Source organism: Protopterus annectens, chromosome 8.part1 (genome assembly GCF_019279795.1).
Source record: "Protopterus annectens isolate FY-2018-M chromosome 8.part1, PAN1.0, whole genome shotgun sequence".
Lineage (NCBI taxonomy): Eukaryota > Metazoa > Chordata > Ceratodontiformes > Protopteridae > Protopterus > Protopterus annectens.
Genome location: NC_056742.1, coordinates 316,478,550 through 316,492,005, shown reverse-complemented (window position 1 = coordinate 316,492,005; position 13,456 = coordinate 316,478,550). Strand labels below are relative to the sequence as shown.

General features: G+C 43.2%; 1 protein-coding gene across 1 annotated transcript in view; it reads right to left on the bottom strand.

The window, feature by feature from the left end:
* Window positions 1–13,456, bottom strand: part of DHX38 (DEAH-box helicase 38) — a gene marked incomplete in the record, with an annotated part of 1,902,786 nt that overhangs the window by 949,911 nt on the left and 939,419 nt on the right. Inside the window, 1 exon segment of the mRNA XM_044081902.1 lies at window positions 1,535–1,720. Within this exon segment, the coding sequence (XP_043937837.1) occupies window positions 1,535–1,720 (186 nt within the window).

The window sequence follows — 13,456 nt, the reverse complement described above, 5'->3', positions numbered from 1 at the left end:
TTAATTCACTAAAGCAGCAACTGCTGGGTCAGGTCTGGATTTGGTGTATACAAACACTTGAAAGGTTGTCAAAAAAGCACCAGCTCAGGGTGCTGCCATTCTAAGTCAACAGACAGAAGACTTACTAAGAAAAGGGATGTCAACAGAATACCATATCATACAGACACAAAGTATGCTGTGGGAAGTAGTAGTAGTAGTCATCTCAGTACAATTACTATTACGCCATTTTTAGAGTAGAACAAATAACAAAAGTACTAACCATTTACCATGACAGCAATTATTAGTATTACACAGTACAGCAAATATAATCAAAAATACATACCTTTCTCCACTTTCTAACTACATATATTACTCAAGTAGAAGTAATTCAGTTTAATTTAACTCTACACAACTAAGACAGCCAATAACACAATGGTATCACATATATACTTACTCCAAAGTATAAATAAAAGTTTTAGTTCACCCATATTTACTTCAGAGATGGCAGTCACAGTTCACAACTGAACAGGTTTGTTCAACTTTTATTCTACAACTATTAAACGCAATGGCGACCAGAAGATCAACTTTAGCATGTCTCACTGTGATGTTAAGTTTATCCTTTGAATATGATTGCCAAATCTAAGTAAATGTTTGGTTACTGTTAATATAAGCATCTTATTTATTCATGTCTCATTTGAAAATCACTATAAAGGACCAAACTGTAATATTCTCAGTTGTCAAGAAGGATTTAAATGAAAGAATATACAAGTCGCCCATGCCACCCCCAAAGGGTTTCTATTACTATCGGCAAAGACTGCTGTGCTTACAAGCCCACTCAGAGGTAATCTAGAAAAAACAGTTCTCCACAAAGGTAAGTGTAGTGGCAATTGGAGACATACAAAAAAGTACAGCAGGGTGTACTTGACTGTGGGACAAAAGGCAACCATGGGAATTAAGACAAAAGGCAAGTCCCCATACTAGACTCGTTTAGCAAGTTTTATAATTTAAAAATACACGGAACATAAGGAGAATATTAATCAAATTATATATCAATTTCATAACTTTACACTTCATAATTAAATCAACATTGCATCTTTATAACCCTGAAAAAGTTGTAAAGTAATGGCAACTGAACAGCTGAAGGAAACCCATGGTAACAATCTTACTGTTCCTAACATTTTAAATGAAAGTGAATATGTCAAAATTATTTGAGATCAAATAACAATTAGTTGTGCAACATCAAATTCATATTATGCACAGATGAAGGGACTCTAACCTTCATTAGTAATTTCTTCAAATACTGTACATGTGTGTAGGCAGTAAACTGCACATGTACCAAATTACAATGGTTTCTTAGATGCTGAAATGACTCTGCTATCAGGATGTTCAGCAAACATTATTTGAAAAATGCAGCTTCTGAATTCAGAAACCCAACACACAGCAATGTAAAATAACAGCAGCTCATCTAGTCGCATCAGATTAGATACAGCAAGCTGCAGCTCCTTTTAATTTTAGATGACAAAAGCAATACCCTTATTTCCCTGCACATACTCACATCTCTTAGTAAGCCAAATAAGACATCTGTATTGAGGGACCTTTCGTGAGCCTCGTCCATTATGACAGCGCTGTAGTGGTCTAAGTCAGCTTCTCTCAAAGACTCTCGAAGTAATATACCATCAGTCATGTATTTAATCATTGTTTTCTCAGTTGTACAGTCCTCAAACCGGATAGCGTATCCCACCTAAAATGACATAACCATAACTTTACTACAAACAAAGCCACAAATAGGAGAAAAAGGTGCCAGAAAACATGAACCTGAAACTATACCAACAAACCAGCACCACAGAGGTAATAACAGAAAAATAAATCCATGCTTGGAAGTGCAAAGCCACCATTTATAAACTGATTTATTTCTCTGTTATTACCTCCATGGTGCTGGTTTGTTGGTGTGGTTTCATAAATTTACTACAGCAACTTTGTCAGAATAATTAATCTAAAAAGAAGAAAAAATAAAAGCAAATGCAGCAAAAGGCATCCACCTTTGAAATTTTAGGGTCCTGTCAGATTTCCAGTTAACTGTGCAAAAAACAAGTATGCAGCACAAGTTGTTCTTGTAATGTTCGATCTGCACTAACATGAATGAAGATGTAAGGTTTCAAAATTAAAGAAACACTACAGTTATTAAAACCTCAGCCAACAGTTAAAAAATGGTATGTGCTCACCATATCAGTGGATTTGTAAGACGACCCTTTGTTATTTCTAGCAAAGTATTATGTAGAGAGTTTTTCAAATCTGCCATCTCATTGCATAAACATGTCTACAAAAGCCTCTTTCTTTCCCATCACACCTTTAGCATCTGCTATCTACATGAGGAAAAATTCTCTGAAGTCTGGTTAGAATATAAAATGACCAGTGCAAACACTTAAAACCAAAAATCCTAAACCTTCTGGAGCAGTATAGGTCCTCCTATTGTTCTTTTGTATAGTTATTTTCACTTCTCTCTACATGGTCTTTTCTAATACCTTTTGATTATTATAGTTATCATGTAATGTTTTATATGCCCCATTAGTTATTTGTTTGTAAAACTTCTGTTCAACTGGAAACATTACCAGTCTTTCATTTAACAATACCTACTGCATTCTGTTGTCAATCCCTGGTAGGGAAGGCAGTCCAAACTTCTGCTTACCCTCATCCCGCTTTATTACCTTTCCTTCTCTAGTTATTTCTCAAAATCTTGGTTCTTTTGCTAATTTTTTTCAGTAAATTGCCTGTTTTCTATATCCCTATTTGCAGTTGTTATTGTTGGTAAAATCTCTTGTCTCCATTCCCAAGTTGGCTTAGTTCTTTGAATACTTTCTGCTACTTATAGGTTCATAGGTAGGTACTAGGCTATCGGCCCAAGGGCATACTTAAGCCTAGCCAACAAGGTTCCCTGGCTTATGCCACCCAAGAAAGTTTTTTTCCTGTGCCACTGTCGAGTAGACATACAGAAGTGATCACCGGGGTGTATTTCCTATTTCCCATCCACTCATCAAGATTTTTCTTGAAGAGTGCTAATGAAGAACTTTGCTTGACATAGATGGATAGCCTGTTCCAGAGTATGGGAAGTGTCTGGGACAGGAATCTATCCCTCCAGCATGTCCTGTTTATTGTAGTGACAAGGTTTAGGTCCCTAGAGCGTGTAGCTCGGAGGGATTAGGATTTCCTTAGGTGCAGCTCTGGGTTTGACATAGCTTTATATGTTAGGCAGAGATCACCTCAGAGTAGGTGATATGCTACAGAGTAAAGCTGAAGTTTTTTGAGGCGGTCAGTGTAGGGCATTTGTTTGAGGCCAGTAATCCTCTTTGTGAGGTACTTCTGTGGCCTTTCCAGCTGCTGCAGACATCTTGTGAGGTACATTCCAAAAGGGGCGCTGTACTCTATAATGGGTCTAATGAGTGTCGTGAGGGAACAATGACCTCTTTTTTTCCTGGATGAAAACCCTTTTATGATGAGGTGTGCCACGTAGAAGGACTTCCTGACTACTGTGGCGATGTGACTATCAAAGGAGAGACTACTGTCCACTTGGGTCCCAAGGTCTCTTGTCACGCATTCGGTGTTAAGTAGATTGCTGCCTATGGGGTAGTTCATGGGTACAGAGTTATTACCAAAGGGGATGACACTGCACTTTTTGGCATTGAGCTTGAAGCCATGGTTCTGACACCAGGCATCTGTTTCAGTGAGGCCCTTCTGTAGGATGTCCACATCATTTGGGGACGTGACTATGGCTCCTAGTTTGCAGTCATCTGCGAACTTCATTAGCCAGAGGCCTTCTGTGTTAGCCTGTACTTCAGAGAAGTAGATACCAAACAGGAGAGGTCTCAGGACGGAACCCTGTGGTACTCCACTTGTCACTGCTTTGAGGTCAGATTTGGAGTCAGCAACTTTTACAGTGTGGGTTCCGTCAGTGAGCCAGTTGGCAACCCATCTTGTGACGTAGGGATTTATACCTAGTTTAGTGAGTTTAGCTATAATTCTAGAATGGGGGATGGTTTTGAAAGCCTTGGCGAGGTCAAGATAGGCTGTGTGAACCACCTTACCCTCATCTACGGCTTTGGTGACTGCCTCATAGAAGTCAATCAGGTTCAGGAGGCATGATCTGCTTTTCACAAACCCGAACTGGGTGGGATCCAGAGTTTGGAGGTTACCAATGTCTTTGTTTAGGAGTTCCATGATGATACGTTCCATGGCCTTGCAGACCAGGTTCGTCAGGTTAATAGGTCGATAGTTGCCGGGATCAGTGGTGGCTCCCCCTTTGAGGAGTGGGATAATTGTTGCTGTGCGCCATTCAGTGGGCACAAAGCCTGATGCGAGGCTATTATTGAACATGGTACTTAAGTGAGAAGCCAGTTCGTTCTGAAGTTCATATAAAACGCAGCCTGGGATGTTGTCCGGTCCCATGGATGCTGTGTTTTTGGCTTTAGAGAGTGCAGCTTTTACCTGCGTAGTTGTGATTACAGGGACTCTGCATTCTTCCTGTACAGACATGGGCCCTTTAGGGGGTGTGAGGGGGGTGAAGTTAGCACTGAACCTGCCAGGATATTGCCAATATCAGTTGGTTCTGTAATTTTCTTGCCTTTGTGCTGTAACTCAGAGCAGATCTGGGTGTTGCCATTGAGATTCTTGACATAGCTATAGAATGCTTTGTGGTTGTCCTTGGAATAAGTGGTAATTTTGTTTTCGTAGCTAGCTTTGGAGGACTTTATAAGGGATCTCAGCTTCTTACTGAGGCTGACCAGGGAGCTCCTCCACTCATGGGATTTTACTCTCTTTTGCAACAGTTTCTTCCTTCTGTTGTACAGTTTGTTTATGGCAAGGGACCACCAGATTGGCTTCCTTTTTTTGGAGGATAGAGTCTTGATTCTGTTTGGGATAGCACGATCCATGCACTCGTGTAAGTGCTTATAGAGTGCATTTGTGTAGGATTCAGCAGTTGTAACTGTATTGTCCATTTGCATGGGTGTCATGAAGTTCGCCACTTCTGTCTTAAGAAGCATGAAGTTAGCTTTGGAAAATGTTTTTACTGTGGTTTCCTTAATAGGGGGTGGGGGCGGGATGTGGATATCAAGGGTGATTAGCTTATGGTCGGATTGGACCAACGAGGAGTTGACTTCAGGTGTGGAACACTGGTCACTCATGTTGGTAATGACTAGGTCTAGGATATTGTTGCCCCTGGTGGGGGTGTGGATAAGTTGATCCAGGGCATTGGAATTTATGAATTCCAGAAAGCGTTGAGCTAAGGAGTTGGTACACGAATAGTTTTCCCAGTTAATGGTGGGGTAGTTGAAGTCGCCCATTATTAGGGTGTTTGGTTGAACCCTAATATTTTCCAGTACATCAAGAAAAGAGGAGTGGGAATCCTGGGGCATGGTGGGGGATCTGTAGCAAGCTACAATTTGGACTGCAGTTTTGCCCAGAGTTAGTTGCACTTGGATAACCTCACATGCATTACCTTAATAAGGACAAAAATGTTCAAATACAGTTACTTATTCAGTATCTTCAATGCCCTTCCAAACATTAATGACGAAGTAGGGTTTATGTTTTGGAATCTTCCCACAAGTTTAACAGTCAAAAAACTTTCAGACATTTTCAGACCTTTCTTTTTGCAGAGCCATAGATCACATTGCTAAACTACATGCAACAGGAATGATACTTTACAGTTCTCCACCATTTATTCACTAATTTCACATTGTGTGTGCCCTTTTTCCTGATTATCTCTGCCTCTCAGCATCAGTCTCTGGTTCAAGTCAAAGGCACTACTAAGTCTTCAAGTCAGCAACCGGTCTTTTTTCTGTAACTAGAGCATTTTCTTTGGAACAAAGGAAAAGGTTTCACTGGCAAAGTCTCTCTACGCTTCATTATCATCAGAAGAATGAGAAGTTATGCATCCAAAAATGTATTTTCTCCTCTGAGGAAAATATTCAGGAGACAGATGGCTAAGGCAACATGAATCTGACACCTGCCTCTTACAACCCCTGAATGCCAGAATGTTGTTGTTGTGTCTTTCGGCTTTTCCCGGTCCACTAATGATTGGCAGTAGATTTTTACGTGCCGAGTTGCCAGCTCTGACGCACAACCTTCAACGAAGGTACGCCCATTCACGCATGTCTCCACACAGAAGACGCTTTAGCTGAGAATCGAACAGGACAACGTTTTACTGTGAGGCGACAACACTACCGCAGCACCACCACCGCAGTTCTCCCTGAATGCCAGAATAAACTTGCTTTTCTGCCTAGTACTTTCCACACATACTGGTGCTCACAATTTTTAACACATTTTCCTCCTGACACAGTTTTGTCAGGAGCAGCTTTTTTTGCTGGCATGATTGTAACTTTTCTAATACAGATCTTGCCTGCTATCTCACAGTCAGATGTGGAGCACAGACAGCGTGACCTCTTAATTAACAAATTGTGCTGTAGAATACACCAGTACAGATGCTTACTTATACAATAATAAAACGGAAATTCACCAGTTTTCACAATGTGCTGTGTATTCGGGTCTATATTAAGTCAGCAAAAAGTACAGTTTTGTACCTACCATAAATGTAGATGTTCGAGTGCTAATACAGCTGCAGTCATAACAGATGGGTTATCCTGCCGTCAGGCGGGTCCTCGGTCGGCCGAATTCCAAAGTCTAGGTCCAGCGTCGGTTGTCGTCACTTCTTCCCTGACGTCAGTGCGACAGGGGTATAAAGGAACCAGCCGACGCCATTTTCTTCAGTTTTTCTTGTCCCAGATGTCAGGTGCCCCCAGAAGGAAGGCAATACATAAATTTGTGTAATAATGCAGTGCAATATAATCAAAATACAGTAGTTGCAAGCAAATCCATCATAAATGAATACCAAAATCAGGTTGTATGAGGATGAGTTAGCCTATAGGCCTGTCCCAAGAGGGGAAGGAGGTAGGGAAACCTGGACTGCAGCTGTATTATCACTCGAACATCTACATTTATGGTAGGTACAAAACTGTACTATGTTCATCGTGCATACAGCTGCAGTCATAACAGATGGGTAGAATCCCAAAGCTAAGAAAGGGGTGGTTGGCACTAGGTGGAACTAGGAGGAGCCAAAATGCCCTGCAAGACTGCAGTGGCAAAGCCTGCTCTAGATTTGGAGTATAATGGTAGGTTGTAGTGCTTGGAGAAGGTATGCACAGAACTCCAAGTGGCTGCTTCCAAAATATCCTTGGTAGGAACTCCTCTGAGGAAGGCTGCAGAGGTGGCTGTGGCCCTGGTGGAATGAGTTCTAATGCCTGTAGGTACAGTTTTGCCATGAAAGGAATAGCAAAAGCGTATGCAGTGGGCTATCCAGTTTGAGATTGTCTGTTTGGAAATTGGCTTTCCTTGAGCTCCTACCGCATAGGCCACAAAGAGCTGTTCTGATTTTCTGAAAGGCTTTGTTCTGTCCAAATAATAAGCGCAGTTGTCTGTGGATGTCCAAGGAATGTAGTAATCTCTCCCCTTTGTTTTGAGGATTAGGATAAAAAGTAGGTAAATGTATGGCCTGATTTAAAGCTACCCTGGATATCACTTTAGGCATAAAGGACGGGTTGGTTCGTAAGGAAACTCTGTCCTGATAGAAGATGATAAAAGGCTGGACAGCCATGAGAGCCTGTAGTTCTGAAACTCTACGTGCTGAGGTGATAGCCAGAAGGAAAGCTGTTTTCCAGGACAAATATTGCAAATCTGATGAGGCAGCTGGCTCAAAGGGAGACAAGGTCAGTTTTTCCAGAATGAAATTAAGATCCCAAGCAGGTATTGGTTGTTTCCTTGGAGATCTTAAATTCTTAGCCCCTCTGAGGAACTGTCTTAAGAGAGGGTGAGAGAATAATGGTGGATCAGTGCTGTATTCTGCAGAAATGGCTGAGGCATGGATTTTGATGGAGGAGAAAGAAAGTCCACTGCTTAGCAGTTCAGCTAAATATTGTAGTATTTGAGGTAAATTCAGTTTTCCAGGATCCTGGCCCTTTTTCTCATTCCAGACACAAAAACGTTTCCATTTTGCGGAGTAAGCTTTTCTAGTTGATGGTCTTCTGGCCTCCAAAATGACATCCTGCACCTCCTTGGAGAGTAGGGCCTGTTGTGATGCTAAGGAATCTTCCATGCGGCTAGATTGAGTGTTTTAGCTGGCTGTGAAGAGTTTTGAAGCTGTGCTGAGTCAGAAGAAGAGGCATTAGAGGCAGGGTCCATGGTGGGGAATGCGTCAGGCTCCTCAGGAGTGGGTACCAGTGTTGCCTTGGCCAGTCCGGAGCAATGAGAATCATCTTTGGTCTGTCTGCTCTGGTTTTCAATAGAACTTTGGGCAGCAGAGGAAGAGGTGGGAAGGCATAAACTGTCATTGATGTCCAACTGAAAGAGAGAGCGTCCACTCTCCAGGCCTTTGGATGGGAGATCCTTGAGCAGAATTTTGTCAATTGATGATTTTTGTGGGAGGCAAAAAGATCTATGTCTGGCCTTCCCCATTCTTGGATTATTTCTGTAAAAACTTTTGGATGCAATTTCCATTCGTGTGGATCTGTCATATTCCTGCTTAGGTTGTCTGCCAGCGTGTTTTCCTTGCCTGGCAAGTACTGTGCTTGTAGTTCCATTTGTAAGTCCATGGCCATGTTCCAAAGTGACATGGCCAGTCTGCATAGGGGGTAAGAATGTGTTCCTCCCTGTTTGTTTATGTACCACATAACTGTGGTGTTGTCCGCTCTTATCAATAGTTGACCTGGTTGTAGAAGGTCCTTGAAAGCTATAATAGCATTTATTACTGCTAGCATTTTTTTGATTGATGTGAAGGTGCTTTTCTTTTGGGACCATTTGCCCTGAATGCACCGATCTGTCATGTCGCCCCAGGCGTAGTCCGAGGCATCTGTTGTGATGACTTGATTTGCTTGAGGCTTGCTGAATGGAAGACCTGTGTTTGTTTGACATGCTTGAGCCCACCACAGAAATTCCTTTTGCAGACATGGAATTAGTGGTATTATTGTTTCCAAACTGTGGCTGTGTTGAGACCATATGTTTTCAGGTACCATTGTAGTTTCCTCATATGCAGCTTTGCACATGGGATTAGTAGGATGCAAGATGCCATGAATCCCAGAGCCTGCAGGATTTTCCTTGCAGTCAGCCTGGTGCAATTTGCTAGTGTTCTGAAGTATTGAATTAGTTGCCCCTGCTTCTCTGGCATGAGGTAGGCCATCTGGGTGTTTGTGTCCAAATTGGCACCCAGGAAAATTATCTTCGAGAGGGTATTAGCCTTGATTTCATTTTGTTGACTGTGTATCCCAGAGAGTTCAACAACATTATTACATAAGCCAGATGTTTCAGAAGAATGTGCTTGCTGTCCGCTTGGATCAGGCAGTCGTCCAAATAGGGGTATATTTGTATCCCTTGAAGTCTGCAGTAGGCAATTACTGATGCCAGGCATTTCGTGAATACTCTGGGCACAGCAGATAAGCCAAAGGGCAATGCAGAGAATTGATAATGGGTTGAACCTGCAAGAAATCTGAGGTACCTTCTGCAATTTTGTCTGATTGGGACATGCAGGTATGCCTTCTTGAGGTCCAATGTTACCAGCCAAGACTCCTTGCCCAGCATGGGAAGAAGTTGCGTGAGCATCTTGAATTTTGGTACGAGTAGAAATGTGTTTAGGATGGATAGGTCCAAAATAGGTCTCCAATCTTTTCCCTTCCTTGGCACCAGAAATAGTCTGGAATAACAACCTTGACCTTGTTCGTGCGTAGGTACCTCTTGAATAGCTTTCATGTTTATGAGATCTGTAATTTGCCTTTGTGCCTCTGCCCTTTGATTGTGTGGCAGGTTTGGCATGCCTCTCATTTTTGGAAGGGTGTGAAAATGGAATTTGTAGCCTCTGTTTATAATGTCCAGGATCCATTTGTCCTTTGTGACAATATGCCAATTTTTTGAAAATAATGCCAGCTTTCCTCCTAAGGGGGATGCCATTTGAGACTTGGTTGGCATGCAAAGGGGAAAGTCATTGGGTTTGCTTTCTGAAAGATTGCGAGTTATCCTCACCACCTCTTTGTGTAGGAGCTTGCCATTGTCTGCCTTTAAACGATCCTTGGGATTGTCCTCTGCCCCTCGGGCGCCTGTATCTGCCTCTTTGGGGTCTGTCCGTGGCAGGAAAGGACCAGTTTTTGGAAGGCCAATTTCTACTAAGCGTGGGGTTGTACCTGTAGAAATTCTTTAACAGTTTGCATTGATTTAGCCTTTTCCTCCATTTTCCTAAACACCTCCTCAGCATTAGCACCAAATAGTACATCCTTTTGAAGAGAGTCGTCTAGTAATTTAGCTTTGACATGATCAGGCAAGGCTTGTTCCTTGAGCCAGGCATGCCTACGTATGACTGATCCTGTAACAGCAGCTCTACTTGAGGCCTCTACAGCATCAAAACCACATTGTAAGGTATGCTTACCCACTTGTTCTGCACTATGCATCAAATCCTGCAACTCTTTCAAGTCTGGTTGTTCAGGTTGTGACATTTTACTTTTCAATTGTGATAACAAAAACAGTTGATATTTTAGCATATGAAACTGACAGTTTAAGGCCCTCATGGATAAGGTAGCCGAGGTATATACCTTTTTTCCCCACCTTTCTAAAGATCTGGAGTCTCTCTCGGAAGGTAATGGATTTTTAGCAATGGAGGCCTTAACTCCCTTGGGGCCCTGTGAGATGGTTTCTGGGTCAGCAGCATGGCTTTTGTATAGAAATTGGTGTGAGTCAGGAACCCTGTAGTACCTGTCAGGCTTAACTGGAGCTGGAGGTAGAGAGTCCGGGTTAAGGCAAGCCTCCGAGTAAACATCATCTAGGATGTCCAAGACAGGAGGTATAGCCAGAGGCCTGTGCTGAGGTAGCAAGAGAAATTCCCTGAGCCTTTTCTTGGAATCTGAATAATCTTGGCCTTCCCAGTGGAAGTGTTCCCTTAAGGTATGCAAAGTTTCCCCAAATGAGTAATCCTCTGGGGGGGATGGACTCCTCCATCAGAGTCTTCAAAAGGGAGTAAGAATGTTCCTGACCATCAGAATGCTCTGAAATAATGGAGCCCTGATCAGAGGAGGGAATCTTCCTCCACTCTGGGCCTTTTGTCCGTGGGGCTGAGAACCTCTGATAAGAGTAATTAAATCCTCAGCCATTTTAAGCATCTGTTTCTTAGGCATGGGGCCTGGAGATGGGCCCTGTGTAGCTGGTCTCTTAGAGTGCATGGTTGCTTTAGACTTTGTGAAAGCCTTGATGGAGAAAGAAGAGGAAGGTCTGAAGACACCTTGAGTGGAGGTGGACCTGTCCACATTCTGAGTTTCAACGCCAAGAGTGGCTTCGGTATCTGTAGTCGGGGTGTGGGCCGAGGAGCCTGCGACCTCGGGCACAGGAGACACCGTCAAAGAAGTGTCGTCGGTAGTCAGGGGCTGCGTAGGCGCCTTGCTGAGAACCGGACCACATGTAGTCGGCTTTGGCGTGGTGTCGGTAGAGGCCGCGGACCTTGTGTCGGTCCTTGTCTTTGCGTTTTTTAGACAAAACCGGAGTCGGAGTATCCGACGACATAGTATAGTTAAATGCTTTCCCAAAATAATGCTGGGCGAACTCCGCCCGGCGCTTAATAGTGCGTTTGTTGAATGTAGCACAAAAGCGACAGACCGAGACGTCGTGGTCTGGGCCTAAACAAGGTATACAGAGGGAATGGAAATCCTTATGCGGTATTTGCTTCCCACAAGAAATACAATTATTAACTTTGTCTGACATCGGTCTGAGGCAAGAAAAGTTTCCCCAACGGGGTGCTTAGCTTTTAAGAAGACTTCGGTTTGCAAATTTTCGTAATCTCAGGAGCTGGCCGACCGGCACTTGCGAACTGCTTCTGCTTCGGGCACCGCGCGGCAAGAAAGACTGAAGAAAATGGCGTCGGCTGGTTCCTTTATACCCCTGTCGCACTGACGTCAGGGAAGAAGCGACGACAACCGCCGCCGGACCTAGACTTTGGAATTCGGCCGACCGAGGACCCGCCTGACGGCAGGATAACCCATCTGTTATGACTGCAGTTGTATGCACGATGAACATCGGCATTACAATGAATGCTGTTTCAACACATATACAACAAATACAATGCAGGATACTGCTCCGGTACAATGAAGGCTGTCTTTAACGTATACATATACAACAAAAGCTGACAACAGCGAGAGCTCAGGTCAGTGATTTTTTCCCCAGGAAAAATTGCTTAAGCTTAAGAGAGATTGGAATTTTGGGACCCAAATGTACCGATTCGAAAACAAACTGATCAAAAACCCCTTAACCCAAAACTAACAAAAAAAGGCCCCCCCCCAAAAGAAAAACCCAAAAGAAAAATTTTTTGGGGCCAAAAAACCCTCAAAAGGAAAAAAAAAAAAAAAATTTAAAAACAAAAATGCAAAAAAAACAAAAAAAAAGTTCCTTAAAAAAATTAAAAAAAGGGGGTCCCCCTAAACATGATCACAGCCAAACACAATGCCAGACACACTTGTTATAGGTGACTCCATAGTCAGACACACTGACGTCCCACTCACCAGACTGAACAAGGAAAAGATCACAATAAGCTGCCTGTCAGGCGCTAGAATCCGCCACATAAGACAAGCACTCAGGTCACTCCACAGTAAGTACAAGTATGACTCAGTCATTGTCCATGCCGGTGTGAACGACCTGAGACGTACCTCCCTGGACTACATGAAAAGAGACATAGAGGGCTCTCAGATTATGTAGCCCAGGCCGGTATGACCCTGACCCTGAGCAGTATCCTACCCTCACCAAGAATGATGCCACAATACAGAGACAAAATGATCGTCTTTAATAATTGGCTTAATTACTGGTGTCATTCTAAGGGGATCCAATGTCTGTCTGCCTGGGATGACATGCTTGACAAGCCACGCTGCTTCAAGGGACGGCTTGCACCTGTCACCCCTGGGCTTCCGGATATTGGCAAAGGCTCTTGCCACCCCCATAGTGCCTTTTTTAGGCAAGGCTCAAATGATAAACCTACCGCCCTAGAAAACAAAAATGGAGAAAAACTAAGGGTAATACTGCTCAATGCCAGAAGTCTAAACCTCAAGATGCATACCCTCAAAGCCCTCCTCAGTATGGAGAACATCGATGTCTGTGCTGTGACTGAAACCTGGTTCAAGGCTCCTGAGAGCACCCCAGCACTATCAGGTTATACCTCATATCATGCTCCGCCCCAAAATCCGGACCGAACCACAAAAGGAGGGGAGTATCCATATTCATAAAGGATACCCACACCTCCAGGTTAGTGGCAACGCCAAGCATCGGAGACCATCCAGGTGCAATTAACCATAGGTAAACTGCCCTACAGTTTGTAACATGCTACAGACCACCTTCTCAAACTCAGGAAACCCACACAGCCTTCCTGAAGACACTGGAGAGTATGAATGTCTCTCCAAACACCATCATATTGGGT